The 22,686-nt window shown below is 43.8% G+C and overlaps 1 protein-coding gene across 1 annotated transcript in view; it reads right to left on the reverse strand.

The window, feature by feature from the left end:
- The window catches only part of LOC111973883 (calcium-binding protein 7-like), a 58,444-nt gene extending 36,046 nt beyond the window's left edge, over positions 1–22,398 (reverse strand). Inside the window, exon 1 of the mRNA XM_024001328.2 lies at positions 21,321–22,398. Coding sequence (XP_023857096.1) covers positions 21,321–21,432 — 112 coding nt within the window. The 5' untranslated portion in view covers positions 21,433–22,398. The remainder of the gene's footprint in view (positions 1–21,320) is intronic.
- Positions 22,399–22,686: the final 288 nt, after the last annotated feature.

Consider the following 22,686-nt stretch of genomic DNA (forward strand, 5'->3'; position numbering starts at 1 on the left):
TTGTGCGCACGCGCACATGTGTATGTGTGGGTAKACGCACATGTGTTTATGTGTGCATCCCTGCATAACATATACAAAATAAATATTTTCCCTTTTGCAAAGTTTTAAGTTTCCATATTATAGGTAACATTGATGATTTTATGATTACTGGGTATGTATGTGGGWTGTTCCACCTCTAGAAATGCTGTGAATAACATGTGTTAACTAATGCCCTTGTGCTCTCCATTAGAAATGCCTGTAGCAGCATCCCCACCAAATCCTGCTGCTGAGGATGAACCACTGTCTACAGACCCTGCTGACTGGCCCTCAGTTCTGACTGACAGCWTTCGGACACAACTAGTTTGCAGAGGACCAYGTGAGGTACCACCTAACTTTGTTTTCCCAAGGAATGAGAGTGATGGAAGAAGTTGCCACCAGCAGTATTTCAGGAAGACCTTGGTGAGTGGTGAAAAAATCCCTAGAYGTTGATTGGTSTATTCTGAAAGAAACAACAGRCTCTTCTGCTTCTGCAGCAAACTCTTTTCTAAGAAGAAAATTCATTTAGCAAACTCAGGACTGACAGACTTGGAAACATGCAAGCCTACGCAACGTTTATAAATGAGGCCCCTGAACACCAAAACTGCATGAAAACATGGAAAGAACTGGCAATGAGGATCAAAAAATGGGAAACAATTGATAAGCAGGAGATGGTACTTATGGAGGCTGAGAGGATAAGACGGAGAGAGGTGTTGACACGTCTGACAGCTATTGTGCAGTCTCTGGCAATTATAAATCTGGCACTAAGGGGACACACAGAAACACTCTACTCTCCTTCAAATGGCAATTTTCTCAAAGAGGTTGAACTGATGGCACAATTTGATCCAGTCACGAAAGAGCACCTTAACCCATCCAAAAAGGGACCTCGAGTCACACTACCAGCTACCTTGGCCACCAAATACAGAATGAACTCATTGATTTGTMGAGCAGCAAGGTCATTTCAATAATGGTGAGTGACGTCAAAATGGAAAAATGATTCTCTATCATTCTAGATATGAATGCTCCCACTCCTGACTTCCTCCACAGGCCTTAGAAGAAGCCTGACATTGTTTTGATGATGATCTGCAATGGAAAATMCACTCATTAAATAGTGTGTTGGCAAAGTTGTGGTGCCCTACATCTGAGAAAGCCATGGAGCTCCTGACCGTGGCCCAGCTTTGGTTCACAAAGCCRTATAATTGTACATACTGGAACCAATGACCTGCATACTTAACAGGAGAGGGTGACCACATCACTTGGGAGYGTAATGAAGAAGAACTCTACCACCTTCCCAGATGTGAGGATTGTAATGTCCACCCCGCTAKAGAGGAGAGATGTTCACCCTGCCACCATCGGAGAGGATAAATGTCAGCCTATCCCGGGACTGTGCTAAATTGGGTGGCCAGTCCAKCTCCCCCCACAGGAGCAGCAGATCAGCCACCAACTCCAAATCAGACGCACCTTTAGACCTGCATCTGGTGGTGCCTCACAGAGACTCAAGAACAGCTKGCAACACTTRCCCCCACACCACCCTCTTCTCTCCCAGAAACTGCATACACTGAGCTATTCCCAAGCCGTACACAGTCACAGAGGCCCCACACAGAGTTTGGAGCATCTCTGGCCACAATGCTCTGCACACCACCCTCTTCAACTCCACCAGAACCTCCCTCCCATGTTACCAGACCAAGCCCACCTCAGCACAACTCAAACAGACACGGCACATCACAGCACAGCTCAACCAGACCAGGCCCACCTCAACTCAGCCCAGCTCTACACAGCACCTACCACTACCCCAGGGTCTGGCAAAACACTGTCMAGTGTAGTGCACCAAATAGTGCTGTTCACACCATGTATCATTCACATCATCAGTCCTCATATGCTGATAGTTTAGAGCTTTGCCAGCTACACTGCTCCTGTAGTMGACTGGAAAMCTTTCAGACAACTGAGAAACAGATGTACTATCTTGATTAAGAATGCTAAATCAAGCACATTTTTAAGGTCTATCTTTGACTCTGCTGGTGATCTTTCGAAATTTTGGAAAACAGTAWATGGACTGAAACGTACAAATTCCTCTTTTTACATGCCTAAGCAGGTTCTGTCTGACTATGGCATATTAACTGAGAAGAATGAGATAAGTGATGTTTTTAATCGTCATTTTACCTCAGCAGGCTTTTTATTTTAGATAAACTGTGGTTTAATTGACCCTAGTCAGTCAATCAACTGCTCTTCCCTCTGCCAGCCTCTAGCTGAATCGACGGTTAAACCGTCAACTTCTAGTGAATATTTGTTTTCATTTCAACAATTTACTACCTGTGATGTGCTAGATGCCTTGCTTAAGATTGATGTAAAAAAATAAATAATTCAACACGGGCTGATATGGCACTCACGTCTGTAGCCATGAAATGCTTTGAAAGGCTGGTCATGGCTCACATCAACATCATTATCCCAGAAACCCTAGACCCACTCCAGTTTGCATACCGCACCAACAGATTCACAGATGATGCAATCTCTATTGCACTCCACACTGTTCACTCATGACTGCACAGTCAGGCACAACTCCAACACCATCATTAAGTTGCTGATGTTGCTGATGACACAACAGTGGTAGGCCTGATCACCGACAACAATAAGACAGCCTATAGGGAGGAGGTCAGAGACCTGACCATGTGMTGCAAGGACAACAACCTCTCCCTCAACATGATTAAGACAAAGGAGATGATTGTGMACTACAGGAAAACGAGGTCCGAYCACGCCCTCATTCTCATCGACGGAGCTGTAGTGGAGCAGGTTGAGAGCTTCAAGTTCCTTGGCGTKCACATCAACAACAAACTAACATGGTCCAAGCACAAGACAGTCGTGAAGAGGGCACGACAAAACCTATTCCTCCTCAGGAGACTGAAAAGATTTGGCATGGGTCCACAGATCCTCAAAAGGTTTTACAGCTGCACCATCGAGAGCATCCTGACGGGTTGCATCACTGCCTGGTATGGAAACTACTCAGCCTCCGACCGCAAGGCACTAAAGAGGGTAGTGCGTACGGCCCAGTATATCACCGGGGCCAAGTTTCCTGCCATCCAGGACCTCTATACCAGGCAGTGTCAGAGGAAGGCCCTGAAAATCGTCAAAGACTCCAGCCACCCTAGTCATAGTCTGATCTCTCTGCTACCGCACGGCAAGAGGTACCGGAGCGCCATGTCTAGGTCCAAGAGGCTTCTAAACAGCTTCTACACCCAAGGCATAAGACTCCTGAACAGCTAATCAAATGGCTACCCAGACTATTTGCATTGCCCCCCCCAGACCTCCCCCTCTTTTACAACGCTGCTAATCTCTGTTGTTATCATCTATGCATAGTCACTTTAATAACTCTACCTACATATACATATTACCTCAACTGACCGGTGCCCCCACACATTGACTCTGTACCAGTACACCCCTGTATATAGTCTCGCTATTGTTATTTTACTGCTGCTCTTCAATTACTTGTTACTTTTATTTCTTATCTGTATTTTTTTAACCGTATTGTTGGTTAGGGGCTAGTAAGTAAGAATTTCACACTAAGGTCTACACCTGTTGTATTCGGTGCATGTGACAAATAACATTTTATTTGATATGCTTGATGTCACGGCTGTTGGAAAAAGAGGACCAAGGTGCTGCGTGGTGAGCGTACATACTTTTAATAGTAGATGTTGCCAACAAAACAATAAACAATACCAAAACAAACCGTGAAGCTTAAGGCAATGTGCCATCAAACAAAGTTAACTTCCCACAAAGACAGGTGGAAAAATGGGCTACCTAAGTATGGTTCTCAATTAGAGAAAACGATAGCCAGCTGCCTCTGATTGAGAACCACACCCGGCCAAACACAAAGAAATAGAAAACATAGAAATAAAGAAACTAGAATGCCCACCCTAGTCACACCCTGGCCTAACCAAAATAGAGAATAAAAACCTCTATGGCCAGGGCATGACACTTGATCCATTTTTTCTTCAAACTCTCTGCCCTCCTGATTGCTGAAATATTAACCCATATTTTTTAACTGACGATAATATCTGCTACTATCCCCAAGGTTTGGAAGGCAACCCATGTACTCCCTCTTCACAAAGTTGGTGACCCTTGTAACCTAAATGATTAATCACCCTATTTCAAAACTTTCTTGCCTAGCTAAAATATTAGAATCCTTGATTAATTCTCAGCTAAGATCTTTTTTTAAATGTATTCTAAATGTACATCAGTCAGGTTTAATACCAGGTCATTGCACTTTCTTTGCTGCATCCCTATTTATAAATGATTTGCTTAATTGTATGGATAAAAAGCAACATTGTGCTGCCCTCTTCAATGACCTGGCAAAGGCCTTCGATGCTGTTGATCACTCATTGCTAATTCAGAGGCTTTCCTCAATTGGCCTAGACTTGGCTGCATGTAAATGGTTCAGAAATTACTTAACAGATAGAACTCAATGTGTATCTACTGATGGTGTTAAATACAGTTTTCTGGACATCACAAAAGGTGTCCCACAGGGATCAATTCTGGGTACTGTACCTTTTACTGTTTACATAAAAATATTGACAATTGTAACCTGCACTTGAATGCAGATGATACTATTGTTTATGCTATTACACCCATGGTTGACCAGGCTCTATCTGAACTACAGTCTGCCTTCATTGTATTAGAGAAAAAACTATATTGACCTGAAATTACACTGAACAAAAATGTAAAATGCAACAAGCCAAAATTTCCATGAATTTACGTAGTTACAGCTCACATGGGAAAATCAGTCAATTGAAATACATAAATTGGATTTCACAGGACTGGGAATACAGATATGCATCTGTTGGTCACAGATACCTTTTAAAAAAGTAGGGACATGGAACAGAAAACCAGACAGTATCTGGTGTGACCCCCATTGGCCTCATGCAGCGCAACACATCTCCTGGAAACTAGAATACACTGTCGTACACGTCAATCTCGAGCATCCTATTCATGCTCAATGGGTGACATGTCTGGTGAATATGCAGGCCATGGAAGAACTGAGACATTTTCAGCTTCCAGGAATTGTGTACAGATCCTTGCGACATGGGGCTGTGCGTTATCATGCTCAAACATGAGGTGATGACGGCGGATGAATGTCAGGACAATGGGCCTCGGGATCTCATCACGGTATCTCTGTGCATTCAAATTGCCATAGATAAAATGCAATTGTGTTGTTGTCCATAGCGTATGCCTGCCCATACCCCCACCGCCACCACGGGGCACTCGGTTCACCACGCTGACATTAACAAACCGCTCGCCCACACGACGCCATACATGCCGTCTGCCATCTGCCAGTACAGTTGAAACCGGGATTCATCCATGAAGAGCACACTTCTCCGGCATGCCAGTGGGCATCGAAGGTGAACATTTGCCCACTAAAGTTGGTTACGATGCCGAACTCCAGTCAGTTCAAGACCCTGGTGAGGACGACGAGCACGCAGATAAGCTTCCCTTAGGCTTAGACGGTTTCAGCAGAAAGTCTTCGGTTGTGCAAACCCACAGTTTTATCAGCTGTCTGGGTGGCTGGTCTCAGACGATCCCGCAGGTTGAAAAGCCGGGTGGGCTGGCGTGGTTACACATGGTTTGCTGTTGTGAGGCTGGTTAGACGTACTGCCAAATTCTTTAAAACTACGTTGGAGGCAGCTTATGGTAGACAAATTAATATTAAATTATCTGGCAATAGCTCTGGTGGAAATTGCTGCAGTCATCATGCCAATTGCACGCTCCCTCAAAACTTTCACGCTCCCTCTGTGGCATTGTGTTGTGTGACAAAACTGCACATTTTAGAGTGGCCTATATTGTCCCCTGCACAAGGTGCACCTGTGTAATGATCATGTTGTTTAATTAGCTTATCGATATGCCACAACTGTCAGATGGATGGATTATCTTGGCAAAGAAGAAATGCTCACTAACAGGGATGTAAACAAATTTGTGGACATCATTTGAGAGAAATACATTTTTTTGCATATGGAAGATTTCTGGGATCTTTTATTTCAGCTCATGAAACATGGGACCACACTTTACATGTTGTGTTTATATTTTTGTTCAGTGTAGTACTGAATGCAGGGAAAAGTAAGTACATGTTGTTCTCTAGAGTGCATAAAAATAACTAATACAAATACAATAATGATTTAAGCATACTGTTGTACTTTGGATGGTGTCCATATTGATCATGTCTCTGCTATCTTGGCATTTGGAAAGATGAAAATATGTCATTTAAAAGCATATTGATGAGTTAGTTAAGAAGCTGAGAACAAAAATGGGCTTGTTCTCTAGAAATAGGTAATGCCTCTCGCTAAATAGTAGAAAGCAGATTATTCAGTCGACGTTCCTATTGGTCCTAGACTTCAACCTCATTAAAGCCGTTACATGCAGTTTATCATTAAATGCAGTTTATGCTTTATTTTTTAGTACTCATCACTGAATTCTCTACCAGAAAGTTGGTTTGCCCTCTTTGATGATACATTATTATGTTTTCATTTATAGCGCCCTTTTACAAAAAACTGACCAACGTCATTACTAAACTTTAGGCTTATGAGTTACCACACCCGAGTAAATCCGCTTTTAGTTTTCTTGCACCTTATTTGTGGAACAATCTTTAAAATGTTCTTGAACTTGATGTTTTGGTGCCTCTAGGTCAATTCAGAAAGCTAATTGTGTCACGTTCCTGACCTGTTTTCTGTTGTTTTGTATGTGTTAGTCGGTCAGGGCGTGAGTGTGGGTGGGCATTTCTATGTGTTGGGTTTAATGTGCCTGATATGGTTCTCAATTAGAGGCAGGTGTTTGACGTTCTCTTGATGAACCATATTTAAGGTAGGCTGTTCTCACTGTTTGTTTGTGGTGATTGTCTCCTGTGTCTGTGTCTATGTTGCGCCACACGGGACTGTTCGGTTTGTTTGTTTGTTCGGTTTATGTAGTCTGTTCCTGTTTCATGCGTTCTTCGTGTCATGTAAGTTCTTATGTTCAGGTTCGTCTACGTCGTTTGTTGTTTTGTAGTTTGTTAAAGTGTTCTTCGTGTTTCGTCTTTAATTTAATAATTCATTATGGCATCATACCTCGCTGCACATTGTCTTCAGAATCCCTCTCTCCTCTCCTGTCTGAGGAGGAGGACGACGTAGAATGTCGTTACAAATTGAGGAAATTATTACTGATGAATATGTTTGTTTTTTATGACCGTGTTTTTCTTTCTGTCTTATTTATATTTTGATGTGTGTATTTTCTGTCATTTCTGTAATTCAGGGCTCATCCCTTAAATATACTTTGGTCTCAGTATTAATCCCTGATAAAAACCAAGGTTAATTAAAAATACCTTATTCAATAAGTCTGACAAAAGAAGCAACTAGGCAGTGTATTTCATCTTATATTTTTCTCTATGTTTGCTAGTAAAGCGAGAGAGAGAGAGAGAGAGAGATAAATACATATTCTGAAACTACTCACTGTCTGAACAACCCTGTTGGCATCCACTCGAGGAGTGTTGATTTATCACATGCTCAGTCTATAGAGAGTTGAAACTCATCCATACAAAATGTAATCATTTTGTTATTCACGTTTTTCAGCCAGCTTTTCTAATTGTAACCAGTCACAGCACAGAATGGGTTTACTGTGCTGTGCCAAGCCCAAAGTGTGTGTGTGTGTGTGTGTGTGTGTGTGTGTGTGTGTGTATGTGTATGCGTGCACGTACTTGCTCGCGTCTTGTGTGTGTGTATGCATGCACGTTTGTGTGTGCGTGTGAGTGAGTGCCTGTGTGCATGTCAAATCAAGTCAAATTGTATTAGTCACATGCGCCGAGTACAACAGGTGTAGACCTTACAGTGAAATGCTTTCTTACGAGCCCCTAACCAACAATGCAGTTTAAAAATACGGATAAGAAATAAAAGTTTTTTAAAAAAATTAAAGAGCAGCAGTAAAATAACAATAGCGAGACTATATACAGGGCGGTACCGGTACAGAGTCAATGTGTGGGGGCACCGGTTAGTTGAAGTAATATGTATATGTAGGTAGAGTTATTAAAGTGACTATGCATAGATGATAACAACAGAGAGTAGCAATGGTGTAAAAGAGGGGGTGGTGTGGGGGGGCAATGTAAATAGTCTGGGTAGCCATTTGATTAGATATTCAGGAGTCTTATGGCTTGGGGGTAGAAGCTGTTTAGAAGCATCTTGGTCTTAGACTTGGCGCTCTGGTACCTCTTGCCGTGCGGTAGTGGAGAGAACAGTCTATGACTAGGGTGACTGGAGGCTGACAATTTTCAGGGCCTTCCTGTGACACGGCCTGGTATAGAGGTCCTGGATGGCAGGAAGCTTGGCCCCGGTGATGTACTGGGCCGTTTGCACTACCCTCTGTAGTGCCTTGCGGTCGGAGGCCGAGCAGTTGCCATACCAGGCAGTGATGCAACCCGTCAGGATGCTCTCGATGGTGCAGCTGTAGAACTGTTTGAGGATCTGTGGACCCATGCCAAATCTTTTCAGTCTCCTGAGGGGGAATAGGTTTTGTCGTGCCCTCTTCACGACTGTCTTGGTGTGCTTGGACCAGAAATTTTCCAAGATGGCGTAGCAGTCGGACGTGTGTTTTGTCTTGTCCCGTCCTGTCCCGTGTAAATATTGTTTTCCTAAAATGTTTTTGTATATATTTCGTATATATTTTAATCTGACTTTACATCAACGGACTGAATATACTCTCCTGCAACCTGCCTCAATCAATGTGGTACGGATCTGCTATTTTAATACTTTAGAACCGGAACCCCCATCAAAGGCTAGCCAGCTAACTAGCTACTAGCTAGTAGTCAGTTAGCCACTGCTAGCGGTCTTCACCATTAACTCGGACACCAGCCAGCCTCAGCTCGGTCAATACCTGCCAGTCTACACAGCACGATATCCACCCAGAGCATATAGGACTGCTTTTTCTCTACCACAAATCCTGATTCCTACTGCAAGCTCTGAACCTTTACACCGGAGCATCGCAGCTAGCTAGCTGCAATCCAAGTGGCTACTCCTGGCTAACGTCTCTGTCCCGAAGCAAGCACCAGTTATCCTTGAGCTAGCTTTGAGCTAGGTCCATCTCCCAGCTAGCCGAAGAGGTCCACCAGCTAATTTCTTGGGCTACAATACTTCTTTTGCCAATTGGCCTGCACCCTTTACTGCCAACACGGAGCCCCGCCGATCTATCACGACTGGTCTGCCGACGTAATTGTCCGAGGTGGTCTCAACAGGCTTTTCCGTTGCGACGTCGCCGAAGGCCTTTCTGCTAGCCCCGGCATGCTAGCTGTCTTAATCGCCGTGTCTCCAGCTCGCCTAGCATAGTAGCGACTACTGAATTGGTCCCCTGACTCACCTATTGCTACTCATTGGACCCTATGATCACTCGGCTACACATGCCTCCCCCTAATGTCAATATGTCTTGTCTATTGCTGTTTTGGTTAGTGATAACTGTCTTATTTCACTGTAGAGCCCCCAGCCCTGCCCAATATGCCTTAGACAGCCCTTTTGTCCACCCCCCACACATGCTGTGACCTCACCTGGCTTAACTGGTGCCCCCAGAGACAAAAACCTCTCTCATCGTCACTCAATGCCTAGGTTTACCTCCACTGTACTCACATCCTACCATACCCTTGTCTGTACATTATGTCTTGAATCTATTCTTTCATGCCCAGAAATCTGCTCCTTTTACTCTCTGTTACAAACGCAATAGACGACCAGTTCTAAAGGTATAGCCTTTAGCTGTAGCCTTATCCTACTCTGTTCCTCTGGTGATGTAGCGGTTAACCCAGGTCCTGCAGTCCCCAGCACCTCTACCATTCCCCAGGCGCTCTCATTTGTTGACTTCTGTAACCGTAAAAGCCTTGGTTTCATGCATGTTAACATTAGAAGCCTCCTCCCTAAGTTTGCTTTATTCACTGCTTTAGCACACTCCGCCAACCCTGATGTCCAAGCCGTGTCTGAATCCTGGCTTAGGAAGACCACCAAAAATCCTGAAATGTCCATCCCCAACTACAACATTTTCCAACAAGATAGAACTGCCAAAGGGGGCGGAGTTGCAATCTACTGCAGAGATAGCCTGCAGAGTTCTGTCATACTATCCTGGTCTGTGCCCAAACAATTTGAACTTTTACACATCCACCTTTCCAGAAACAAGMTTCTCACCATTGCCGCTTGTTACAGACCCCCCTCAGCCCCCAGCTGTGCCCTAGACACCAAATGTGAATTGATTGCCCCCAATCTATCTTYGGATATGCTTAACACCCTGGCAGTCCTWCAATCTAAGCTAGATGCCCTCAATCTCACACAAATMATCAAGGAACCTACCAGGTACAACCCTAACCCAWAACCATGGGCACCCTCTTAGATATCATCCTGACCAACATGCCCTCTAAATACACCTCTGCTATCTTCAACCAGGATCTCAGCGATCACTGCCTCATTGCCTGCGTCCGTAATGGGTCCGCGGTCAAACGACCACCCCTCATCACTGTCAAACGCTCCCTAAAACACTTCAGCGAGCAGGCCTTTCTAATCGATCTGGCACGGATATCCTGGAAGGATATTGACCTCATCCCGTCAGTAGAGGAGCCTGGTTGCTCTTTAAAAGTGCTTTCCTCGCCTTCTTAAATAAGCATGCCCCATTCAAAAAATGTAAACTTAGAACAGATATAGCCTTGGTTCACCCCAGACTTGACTGCCCTTGAACAGCACAAAAACATCCTGTGCGTTCTGCATTAGCATCAAATAGCCCCACAATATGCAACTTTTCAAGGGAACCAATATACACTGTCAGTTAGAAAAGCTAAGCTAGCTTTTTCAAAACGAAATTTGCATCCTGTAGCACTAATTCCCCCCAAAATTGGACACTGTAAAGTTCATGGAGAATAAGAGCACCTCCTCCCTGCTGCCCACTGCACTGGGGTAGGAAACACTGTCACCACCGATAAATCTACGCTAATCGATCATTTCAATAAGCATTTTTCTATGGCTGGCCATGCTTTCCCCTGGCTACCGCTACCCCGGCCAACTTCTGCACTCCTGCAGCAACTTGCCCAAGCCCCCTCCCCCAGCCCCCAACCCCGCTTCTCCTTCACCCAAATCCAGACACCTGATGTTCTGAAAGAGCTGCAAAATCTGGATCCATACAAATCAGCTGGCTAGATAATCTGGACCCTGTCTTTCCAAAATGATCAGTCATCCCCTCTTCAAAGGGGAGACACTCTAGACCCAAACTGTTATAGACCTATATCCATCCTGCCCTGCCTTTCTAAAATCTTCGAAAGCCAAGCTAACACAGATCATCGACCATTTCGAATCCCACCGTACCTTCTCCCAATATGCAATCTGGTTCCGAGCTGGTCATGGGTGCACCTTGCTCAAGGTCCAAAATGATATCATATCCGCCATCGATAAAATGAACGTACTGTGCAGCCATCTTCATCGACCTGGCCAAGGCTTTCGACTCTGTCAATCACCACATTCTTATCAGCAGATTCAATAGCCTTGGTTTCTCAAATGACTGCCTCGCCTGGTTCACCAACTACTTCTCAGATAGAGCTCAGTGTGTCAAATCGGAAGGCCTGTTGTCCGGACCTCTGGCAGTCTCTATGGGGGTGCCACAGGGTTCAATTCTCGGTCGACTCTTTTCTTGTATATATCAATGATGTCGCTCTTGCTGCAATGATTCTCTGATCCACCTCTAGCAGATGACACCATTCTGTATACTCTGGCCCTTCTTTGGACAATGTGTTAACGAACCTCCAACGAGCTTCAATGCCATACAACACTCCTTCCGTGGCCTCCAACTGCTTTTCAATGCTAGTAAAACTAATGCATGCTCTTCAACCGATTGCTGCCCGCACCTGCCTGCCGACTAGCATCACTATTCGGAACAGTTCTGACTTAGAATATGTGGACAACTACAAATACCTAGGTGTCTGGTTAGACTGTAAAATCTCCTTCCAGACTCAACATGAAGCATCTCCAATCTAAAATTAAATCTAGAATCGGCTTCCTATTTCGCAACAAAGCCTTCTTCACTCATACTGCCAAACATACCCTAGTAAACTGACTATTTCACTAAATCCTTGACTTCGGCGATGTCATTTACAAAATAGCCTCCAACACTCTACTCAGCAAACTGGATGTAGTCTATCACAGTGCCATCCGTTTGTCACCAAAGCCCATATACTACCCACCACTGCGACCTGTATGCTCTCGTTGGCTGGCCCTCGCTACATATTTGTCCCCAAACCCACTGGCTCAGGTCATCTATATGTCTTTGCTAGATAAAGCCCACCTTATCTCAGCTCACTGGTCACCATAGCACACCCACCCATAGGCGTCCAGCAGGTATATTTCACTGGTCATCCCCAAAGCCAACACTAATTTTGGCCGCCTTTCCTTCCAGTTCTCTGCGCCATGACTGGAACAAATTGCAAAATCCCTGAAGCTGGAGACTTATATCTCCCTTTCAGAGTAGCTTACCAGTATCTGTTACAGCCAATCTGTAAATAGCACACCCAACTACCTCATCCCCATACTGTTATTTATCTTCTTGCTCTTTTGCACCCCAGTATCTCTACTTGCACATCATCATCTGCACATCTATCACTCAGTGTTAATGCTTAATTGTAATTCATTCGCCTCTATGGCCTTTTTATTGCCTTACCTCCCTAATCTTCTACATTTGCACACACTGTACATAGATTTTTCTGTTGTGTTATTGACTGTTCGTTTGTTTATGTGTAACTCTGTGTTGTTGATTTTGTCGCACTGCTTTGCTTAGTCTTGGCCAGGTAGCAGTTGTAAATGAGAACTTGTTCTAAACTGGACTACCTAGTTAAATAAAGGGGAAATTAGTTTTTTTTTTAATGAAATAAAAATATTAGTTTGTTGGTGATGTGGACACCAAGGAACATGAAGGTCTCAACCTGCTCCACTACTGCCCCGTTGATAAGAATGGGGGCGTGCTCTGTCCTCTTTTTCCTTTAGCCCACAATCATCTCCTTTGTCTTGATCATGTTGAGGGAGAGGTTGTTGTCCTAGCATCACACGGCCAGGTCTCTGACCTCCTCCTTACAGGCTGTCTCGCGTTGTCGGTGATCAGGCCTACCACTGTTATGTCATCGTCAAACTTAATGATGGTGTTGGAGTRGTACCTGGCCGTGCAGTCATGAGTGAACAGGGAGTACAGCAGGGGAATGAGCATGCACCCCTGAGGGGCTCCTGTGTTGAGGTTCAGCGTGGCAGATGTGTTGTTACCTACCCTTAACACCTGGGGGCAGCCAGTCAGGAAGTCCAGGATCCAGTTGCAGAGGGAGGTGTTTAGTCCCAGGGTCCTTAGCTTAGTGATGATCTTTGAGGGCACTATGGTGTTGAACGCTGAGCTGTAGTCAATTAATAGCATTCTCACATTAGTGTTCCTTTTGTCCAGGTGGGAAAGGGCAGTGCAGAGTGCAATAGAGATTGCATCATTTGTGGATCTGTTGGGGCGGTATGCAAACTGGAGTGGGTCTAGGGTTTCTGGGATAACGGTGTTGATGTGAGCCATGACCAGCCTTTCAAAGCACTTCATGGCTAAAGACGTGAGTGCCACGGATCGGTAGTCATTTAGGCAGGTTACCTTACTGTCTTGGGCACAGGGACAATGGGGTTCTGCCTAAAACATGTTGGTATTACAGACTCAGACAGGGAGAGGTTGAAAATGTCAGTGAAGACAGTTGCCAGTTGGTCAGCACATGCTCACAGTACACGTCGTGGTACTCCGCCTGGCCCTGCGGCCTTGTGAATGTTGACCTGGGGATGACATCATCAATGCACTTATTGATGAAGCCAATGACTGATGTGGTGTACTCCTCAATGCCATTGGAGGAATCCCGGAACATATTCCAGTCTGTGCTAGCAAAACAGTCCTGTAGCTTAGCATCTGCTTCATCTGACCACTTTTTTATTGATCGAGTCACTGGTGCTTCCTGCTTTTAATTTTTGCCTGTAAGCAGGAATCAGGAGGATAGAATTATGGTCAGATTTGCCAAATGGAGGGCGAGGGAGAGCTTTGTATGTGTAACGATGTGCGCTGAGAGTCGGGAAGCAAGTTCAGGGAGTGAGTGTTTTAATAAATTAACGGAACATAAAACAAAACAAGAAACATGAACAAACCACAGACTTAACACTGGAACAGAAACAATAAGGCCTAGGGAAGGAACCAAAGGGAGTGACATATATAGGGAAGGTAATCAGGGAAGTGATGGAGTCCAGGTGAGTCTGATGACGCMCAGGTGCTCGTGACGATGGTGACAGGTGTGCGCCATAACGAGCAGCCTGGTGACCTAGWGGCCGGAGAGGGAGCASACYTGACAGTACCCCCTCCCCGACACACGGCTCCAGCCGCAGGATGCTGACCAAAATGATGATCCCGGGGATCAGGAGCGGACCGGTCACCTTTGCTGAGGCACGGGAAACCTGTCAGTGCAGCTGAGACATGGGAGTATGGCGACCTAGAGCACCGGAGAGAGCATACGTGACGGTACCCCCTCCCCGGTGCGTTCGGCTCCAGCCGCAGGACACCAACCAAAGGGACGATCCCTGGGATCAGGAGCGGACCGATCACCCCTGCTGATGCGCGGGWACCTGTTGCCGGCTGGGGCACAGGAACCTGACAGACCGGCTGAGGCATGAGAGCCTGATGAGCCCGTGGAAGCAGGGGCTCTGGCAATCCGGTGAAGGCATGAAAGACTGACAAGCAGGCTGTACAGGGAAGCCTGGCGATCCGGCTGAGGCATGAGAGCCTGTAGCAGCTTCCGGACCCGACATCATTCCCACCGAAACAAAAAAACAAACACTCCCTGATGCTTCCCTTAGGTGACGCGTTATTCTGTAATGATGTGCGTTGAGAGTCGGGAAGCAAGTTCAGGGAGTGAGTGTTTTAATAAATAAACGCAACATAAAACAAAACAAGAAACACGAACAAGGCACAAACTTAACATTGGAACAGAAACAATAACGCCTGGGGAAGGAACCAAAGGGAGTGACATATTTAGGGAAGGTAATCAGGGAAGTGATGGAGTCCAGGTGAGTCTGATGACGCGCAGGTGCTCGTGACGATGGTGACAGGTGTGCGCCATAACGAGGAGCCTGGGGACCTAGAGGCCGGAGAGGGAGCAGACGTGACAGTATGCGTCTCTGTGTGTGAAGTAAAGGTGGTCCAGAGTTTTTTACCTCTGGTTGCACATTTAACATTTAAGTTTCCCTGCATTAAAGTCCCTGGCTAATAAGAGCGCCGCCTCTGGGTGATCGTTTTCTTGTTTGTTTATGGTGGAATAAGGCTCATTCATTGTGGTCTTAGTGCCAGCCTCAGTCTGTGGTGGTATGTAAACAGCTACGAAAAATASAGACGAAAACTCTKTAGGTGGATAGTGTGGCCAACAGCTTATCATCAGATACTCTACCWRAGACGAGCAATAGCTCGAGACTTCCTTAGATATTGTGCACCAGCTGTTATTTACAAAAATACATAGTCCGCCGCCCCTTGTCTTGACAGACGCCGTTGTTCTATCCTGCCGGTGCAGCTTATAACCAGCCAGCTGTATGTTGATAGTGTCGTCGTTCAGCCARGACTCCGTGAAGCATAAGATATTACAGTTTTGAAAGTCCCGTTGGTAGTATAATCTTCCGCGTAGGTCATCTATTTTATTTTCCAAAGATTGGTCGTTTGCTAGCAGAATGGAAGGAAGTGGGGGTTTATTCGATTGCATACGAATTCTCCGAAGGCAGCCCGCCCTTTGGCCACCTCCTTCTCTTCACGCAAATCACGGGGATCTGGGCCTGTTCCCAGGAGAGCAGTATATCATTCACGTTGAGCTCGTCAGACTCGTTAAAGGAAAAAAAGGATTCTGCCAGTCCGTGGTGAGTAATCGCAATCCTGATGTCCAGAAGTTATTTTCGGTCATAAGAGACGGTAGCGGCAACATTATGTACAAAATAAGTTCAAAAATAAGTTACAAACGACGTAAAGAAACGAACAAAAAAAACACAATTGGTTGGGGACACGTAAAACGTCAGCCTTCTTCTCCGGTGCCATCTTTACCGTGTGAGTGAGTGCGAGTATGAGTGAGTGCGCSTGCGTGTGTGCACGTGTGAGCCTGTGTGTGTGTGTGCATGCATATGTGACTCCAGGTTCAATTAGCTATTCATCTGGTTTATGTCCCAGGGAATTTRCTCATCAGTAACCACTACACAGTGAGGTCTCTCACAAGACCTGACCTGCAAGACATAATCAGATGCTGTCTTTCACACTTATGCATGCATTCTGTCATGGTCAGATAAGCCAAAATGTGAGGCATTTGAATTGTTTGTACATTGATATACATCTTCTCACACCGAAAAGCAACACAATATACCAACAGTTTCAGTCAATCTGTCAAAGCTCAACCATGCAGCCAAATGCTGTCTGTCTCAAACTGGGTTGAGTGCCTTGAGCCTTTCTTCCTCTCTCTATCTGAACTCAACACAACAGTATAATTGTGTTCCCTTTAAATACAAGCTATAAATATACTGTAGCTGATCCATAAACCTCAATCAGGTGACAAGGGTAAGCCAGCCAGACAACACAACACTGAGTGAAGCCCTACAATAGGAGATTTCTGTCACAATGTGAGCATTTCTCTATCGTTGAGATTATTAATCCACTGGGTTTCTATACACCRTTAAAAATAAAAAGTGCAAGTTGGAACCAAATAAGGTTATTGAGAGCGATACCATAGGGGAAACATTTTAGGTTCTCTGAAGAACCATACATAAATACAGGACCGGAATTAAATAGCCCTGCTGTAGGGTTTTAAGCATTATTTGCACATTTCCCAAGGTGCCTATCGAGTGAATTTTTGAGTTACCCACCCATGACTGTTTCCTAGTGACAAAGACATGGTTGTTGCATTTATTCATTTGAAGTCCTGTGYTCTTCACCAAGAGAGATCCTAAGTAAATATGTTGTCATTAAAATTCAATTAAGATAATACAATACATATTTCATAAGGCCTTTTGAGTGCCTAGTTTTACCCTAATACAGTTCCCTGAAATGTATAGTCTTACAGGCCACATCAGGCCTGCAAGTCATATTATGCTGGCTTGAAAAGTGATGTGAAATTCATATTGGAATCCAGCCAGAGTGGGGATATTCAACATTTGCGTGCAGAATGACTGCCAGGGTTGAGAAGACTAKAATATGAGACTACCTTAAATATCTCAATTGGAACAACATTTTCAGTAATGGGTGCAATAAGTCCAAGTAAAAGATGAGTTTAGAAGAATAWATGTTATTTATATTTGAGTAGCATAAGATGAATGAATGAAGCAATGTACATGCAAAAACCTAGATATTGAAACAAACAATTCTTAAAATTAACCTGCAATAGAGCATGTTGGGAAAATATGATAATGAAGGGTGTGGTTATGTATCAACTCTGGTTATTAACACCAACAGTGGGGTTATTTTACCCCACTGAGTGTTAACAAGAAAATTGTGGAGTGGTTGAAAAACGAGTTTTAATGACTCCAACCTAAGTGTATGTAAACTTCCAACTTCAACTGTATATATTTTTTTGCTGATACAGAATAATTAAATCAAATTATATGGRCAGATGATAAGTTGACTTCATTCAGAGTGACACTTTTTTTTTTCCAAAAGCAATGAGGACTTGGTATGCTATGGTTCTTTACCATCTTATATGGACAGCGGCTTTACTCCTGCTGTGTATTCACTCGTGTGTTCTTCTCTTGACGTCACTTTTCTGAATGGTTTTCCTTCATGACTTATTCAAAAAATATATATATATCTATATATTTTTTCTCGCAATAAACAAAAAACATACATAGACAAAAACAATAGGCAACATAACATTTACATACATACTGTCACGCCCTGACCTTAGAGAGCCTTTTTATGTCTCTATTTGGTTTGGTCAGMGTGTGATTTGGGGTGGGCATTCTATYTTTTGTTTTCRATGATTTTGTGTTTCTATGTTTTGGCCGGGTATGGTTCTCAATCAGGGACAGCTTTCTATCATTGTCTCTGATWMGGAACCATACTTAGGTAGCCCTTTTTCCCTCCTTTCGTTGTGGGAAGTGAAATTTGTTTGTGGCACTTAGCCCTGTAAGCTTCACGGTTGTTTTGTATTGTTTATTGTTTTTGTCGGCGTCATCACCTAAATTAAAGGAATATGTACGCTCACAACGCTGCGCTTTGGTCTAGTTCTTTCGACGGCCGTGACACATACATTCATCAGTGTTAATTAGTGTCGATTTTTCAGTGTAACATTTTTAGTGATCATTCAAGAGTTAAATTAAAAGTCTAAATAGTTAAATGAACAAACTATAGTTTTGACAAGTCGGGTAGGACATCTACTTTGTGCATGACACAAGTAACTTTTCTAAGAATTGTTTACAGATTATTTCACTTATAATTCACTGTATCACAATTCCAGTGGGTCAGAAGTTTACATACACTAAGTTGACTGTGCTTTTAAACAGCTTGGAAAATTCCATAAAATTATGTAATGGATTTAGAAGCTTCTGATAGGCTAATTGACATCATTTGAGTCAATTGGAGGTGTGCCTGTGGATGTATTTCAAGGCCTACCTTCAAACTCAGTGCCTCTTTGCTTGACATCATGAGAAAATCAAAAGAAATCAMCCAAGACCTCAGAAAGAAATTGTAGACCTCCACAAGTCTGGTTCGTCCTTTGATGCAATTTCCAAATGTCTGAAGGTACCACGTTCATCTGTACAAACAATAGTACGCAAGTATAAATACATGGGACCACGCAGCCGTCATACCGCTCAGTAAGGAGACGCGTTCTGTCTCCTAGAGATTAACGTAATTTGGTGTGAAGTGCAAATCAATTCCAGAATAACAGCAAAGGACCTTGTGAAGATGCTGGAGGAAACAGGTACAAACTATTTATATCCACAGTAACATGAGTCCTATTTTGACATAACCTGAAAGGCTGCTCAGCAAGGAAGAAGCCACTGCTCCAAAACTGCCATAAAAAAGCCAGACTACGGTTTGCAACTGCACATGGTGACAAAGATTGTACTTTTTGGAGAAATGTCCTCTGGTCTGATGAAACAAAATAGAACTGTTTGGCAATAATGACCATCATTATGTTTGGAGGAAAAAGGGGGACGCTTGCAAGCTGAAGAACACCATCCCAACCGTGAAGCATGGGGTGGCAGCATCATGTTGTGGGGGTGCTTGCTGCAGGAGGGACTGGTGCACTTCACAAAATAGAGGGCATCATGGGGCAGGAAATGTATGTGGATATATTGAAGCAACATCTCAAGACATCAGTCAGGAAGTTAAAGCTTGGTCACCAAAGGGTCTTCCAAATGGACAATGACCCCAAGCATACTTCCAAAGTTGTGGCAAAATGGCTTCAGGACAACGAAGTCAAGGTATTGGAGTGGCCATCACAAAGCCCTGACATCAATCCCATAGAAGCTTTGTGGGCGGAACTGAAAAAGTGTGTGCGAGCAAGGAGGCCTACAAACCTGACTCAGTTACACCAGCTCTGTCAGGAGGAATTGGCCAAAATTCAGCCAACTTATTGTGGGAAGCTTGTGGAAGGCTACCTGAAACATTTCACCCAAGTTAAATTGACCCAGCAATCCTACCAAATACTAATTGAGTGTATGTAAACTTCTGACCCACTGGGAATGTAATGAAAGAAATAAAAGCTGAAATAAATCATTCTCTCTACTATTATTCTTACATTTCATATTCTTAAAATAAAGTGGTGATCCTAACTGACCTATAACAGGGAATTTTTATTTMGATTAAATGTCAGGAATTGTGAAAAACTGAGTTTAAATGTATTTGGATAAGGTGTATGTATACTTCCGACTTCAACTGTATCACTTATACAACGCGCAGACTTTTAGCATAGACACTTTTACACCTCTACTGGCTTGCCCCTACTAGCTAACCACTAGCAACCTTGAAATAAATGACTTATTAACAGTTCAGCACATCAGCATTTCTCATACTGTTACACAAAATCAAGATAAACCTTTACCATCATAGTATTCATTAAATGTAAATATAAGAAAACTGTCTAAAATGCACTCGTTGGGCAATGTTAGCTATAGCTAGSCACATGCTAACCTGAGTGCTAACGTTACTAACATTATTAGCAACAGTAACAGTAAATCCAGGTATAATGGCTACCACAAACATTGGCTACCATGATATCCTGCAAGTTCTATCGGCTAATAACGATCAGGGAGCAAAACTAAATACATACMGTACCTTGAAATAAACAATGACTGTACTCGTTCACTGTACTTGTGCACTTGACATAAAAAAAATTGAAACTTCATACAATAGGGGATTTCCGCCACTACAGTGTGAGATTTCAGTCACAATGTAAGCATGAGTGTTCTGTCTCATTGACAGGATTCCTCTACAGGGTTTCTATGTAATACAGATTATGTTTCTACCAGGGGTTTACATTTCAAGTGCTGTTTATATGGATACATACATTATTGCTATTGGGCAACGTGTGCCGGGGTGCAGAAATACATACATTAACACACACACATCTCTAACCCTTTTGTTCGAGAGACAGTATCAATGCTAGTTTTCATTTTAGAGTACTGCCTTCTTACCAGAACAAGTACTGGTCAGTCACTGATAAGCAAGTCCACAATAAGGCACTATTACACACCAATAAACAAAATATGTGGACTCAGTGGACAGGCTTGTAGCACTGTCTTTTGAATATGTGGACATCCCACTACTCTCACAATTCCCACTCCTCTCACAATTCCCCTTTCACCTGCAAACAGGTGAAGCTCTAACCACACACAAGTATACCACTGATTGATGATTAAATCAATTGATTAATTGATGGCTTAATAATTTATTAAATTATAAAGTTGAGGTAGAAAAGCAACGAAACGAAACATCTGTGAATGACAATCTACAGTGGTTGGGTGGTCTAAACGGAGTCACACATTGTTAGCACCGTGAGGCGAGGGACTGCTTGAAATGCAGACGCTTTGAGTGGCGCTGTCCATGGTGCCTAATCTGATAACGCTGACAGCGACTCCGTCTGAATGAACTCAAACCGCTCGCTGAGAGCCACACCAATTAGCCTATAGTGAATGCAACTGCCTTAACCTGACACTTTTTCACACATTGAAAGAGCCATGATTATATATTGACTAGGCAACAGAATACCATCAGAGCTGGTAACCGAAACAGAGCTGATTATATAACAGGTAAAGTCTCATCCTCACCTTCAACCTCGTCCTCGGGCAGGTTGACCGGGGCTCGGTAGGCGAGCATGTCCGGGATAGTGCAGATGCCCCGGTACATCAAATTGGAGGTGATTGGATGCATGATAGGCATGGCTGCGGTGACGGTCTGGGGCTGCCACCTGTGACCTGGTCTTCATATGAGTGGTTCTTCAGAGATTCGTTCACAACTTTACTTTCAAAGAGGGTGCGGGGGTCAAGTCCATGGATAGGAAGGAACCGCTGTGGCCACAGGATCGAGAGGCAGGAGAGAGGAGAAGATCCGTGAATTCCTCCCCCGTTCTTTGGTAAATGAACACTAAGAAGACTAATATATTATTTGTATTTTTTTTATAAACGTGACGTTGTCACAGTATATCCTTTTTATTTATCTGGATACTTGACAGTTATGTTTACAGACATTGCGAGATGGATCTAGCCTAGGTTGAGGGAATTCATTGGCAACTTTTGAAACATGCCTATATTGCCACACTTATAATTGCTATTAGCTGAACAAAACTAGAAACACATCACGGCGACTCCATCTGCTGAGACACACTGCCAGTGAGCTTTCAGCGCAACATGCAAATAAAAAAGACCAGCGGTTTATCTCACTGCGGTAGAAGAGAGGCAGACAAAGACAATTAGACAATTCAACTATGCTTAATCCGTTGTTTTTGTCCAGTCGTTCGTGCAGATAAATAATATTAATTCAGCCACTTGTTGGATCTCTTGGATGCAAGTTATTTTCTTGGTGCGCACTCTGTCCCTTTATCTTCCATTGAGCACTGTGTTAAAAATCCAGGTGAAAAATCCAGATTAAAGACTGACAGAGTAGGAATTAAGAGCCCAAATGTACCTTCACTCAAAACTGTCTCCGGAATCGTTAGAACGTTCACTAAAATAGCCTATGCGTTCAGCCTAAGCACTCGCTCGCCCTTATGTTGGTCATTGGCACGGGGGCGCCTTTTCATCTCCAATTCACTATTTGTTCCGCACAGGTAATGGACTCTTGTGAACGGCAGCCCTGGACCCCAGCTCTCTCACACACCCGTTCACATACACTCCGTACCCTGACCCAACTGTGTGTGCATCTTTCTCTACGCGTTCAGTCTGTAGTCCACAGAGCGCGCAACTAAATCCCGTAGCGACACACGTGCTCCACTGGTATCACATAAACAACGAGAGCTGTGATTAATGACAACGAGGCACAATAACATACCGATGATTTATCCCCTGGCGTCTCTCCTCTCAAATTAATACATTTTACCGTTTATATCTGAAACCTTAAATTGCACACCAAATGTTAAACACTGAACAGCCATGTGTGCCATTGAGGTTGTTGACCAGAAACCACTGAATGTGATGC

This window comes from Salvelinus sp. IW2-2015, linkage group LG15 (genome assembly GCF_002910315.2).
Source record: "Salvelinus sp. IW2-2015 linkage group LG15, ASM291031v2, whole genome shotgun sequence".
NCBI classification, from domain to species: domain Eukaryota; kingdom Metazoa; phylum Chordata; class Actinopteri; order Salmoniformes; family Salmonidae; genus Salvelinus; species Salvelinus sp. IW2-2015.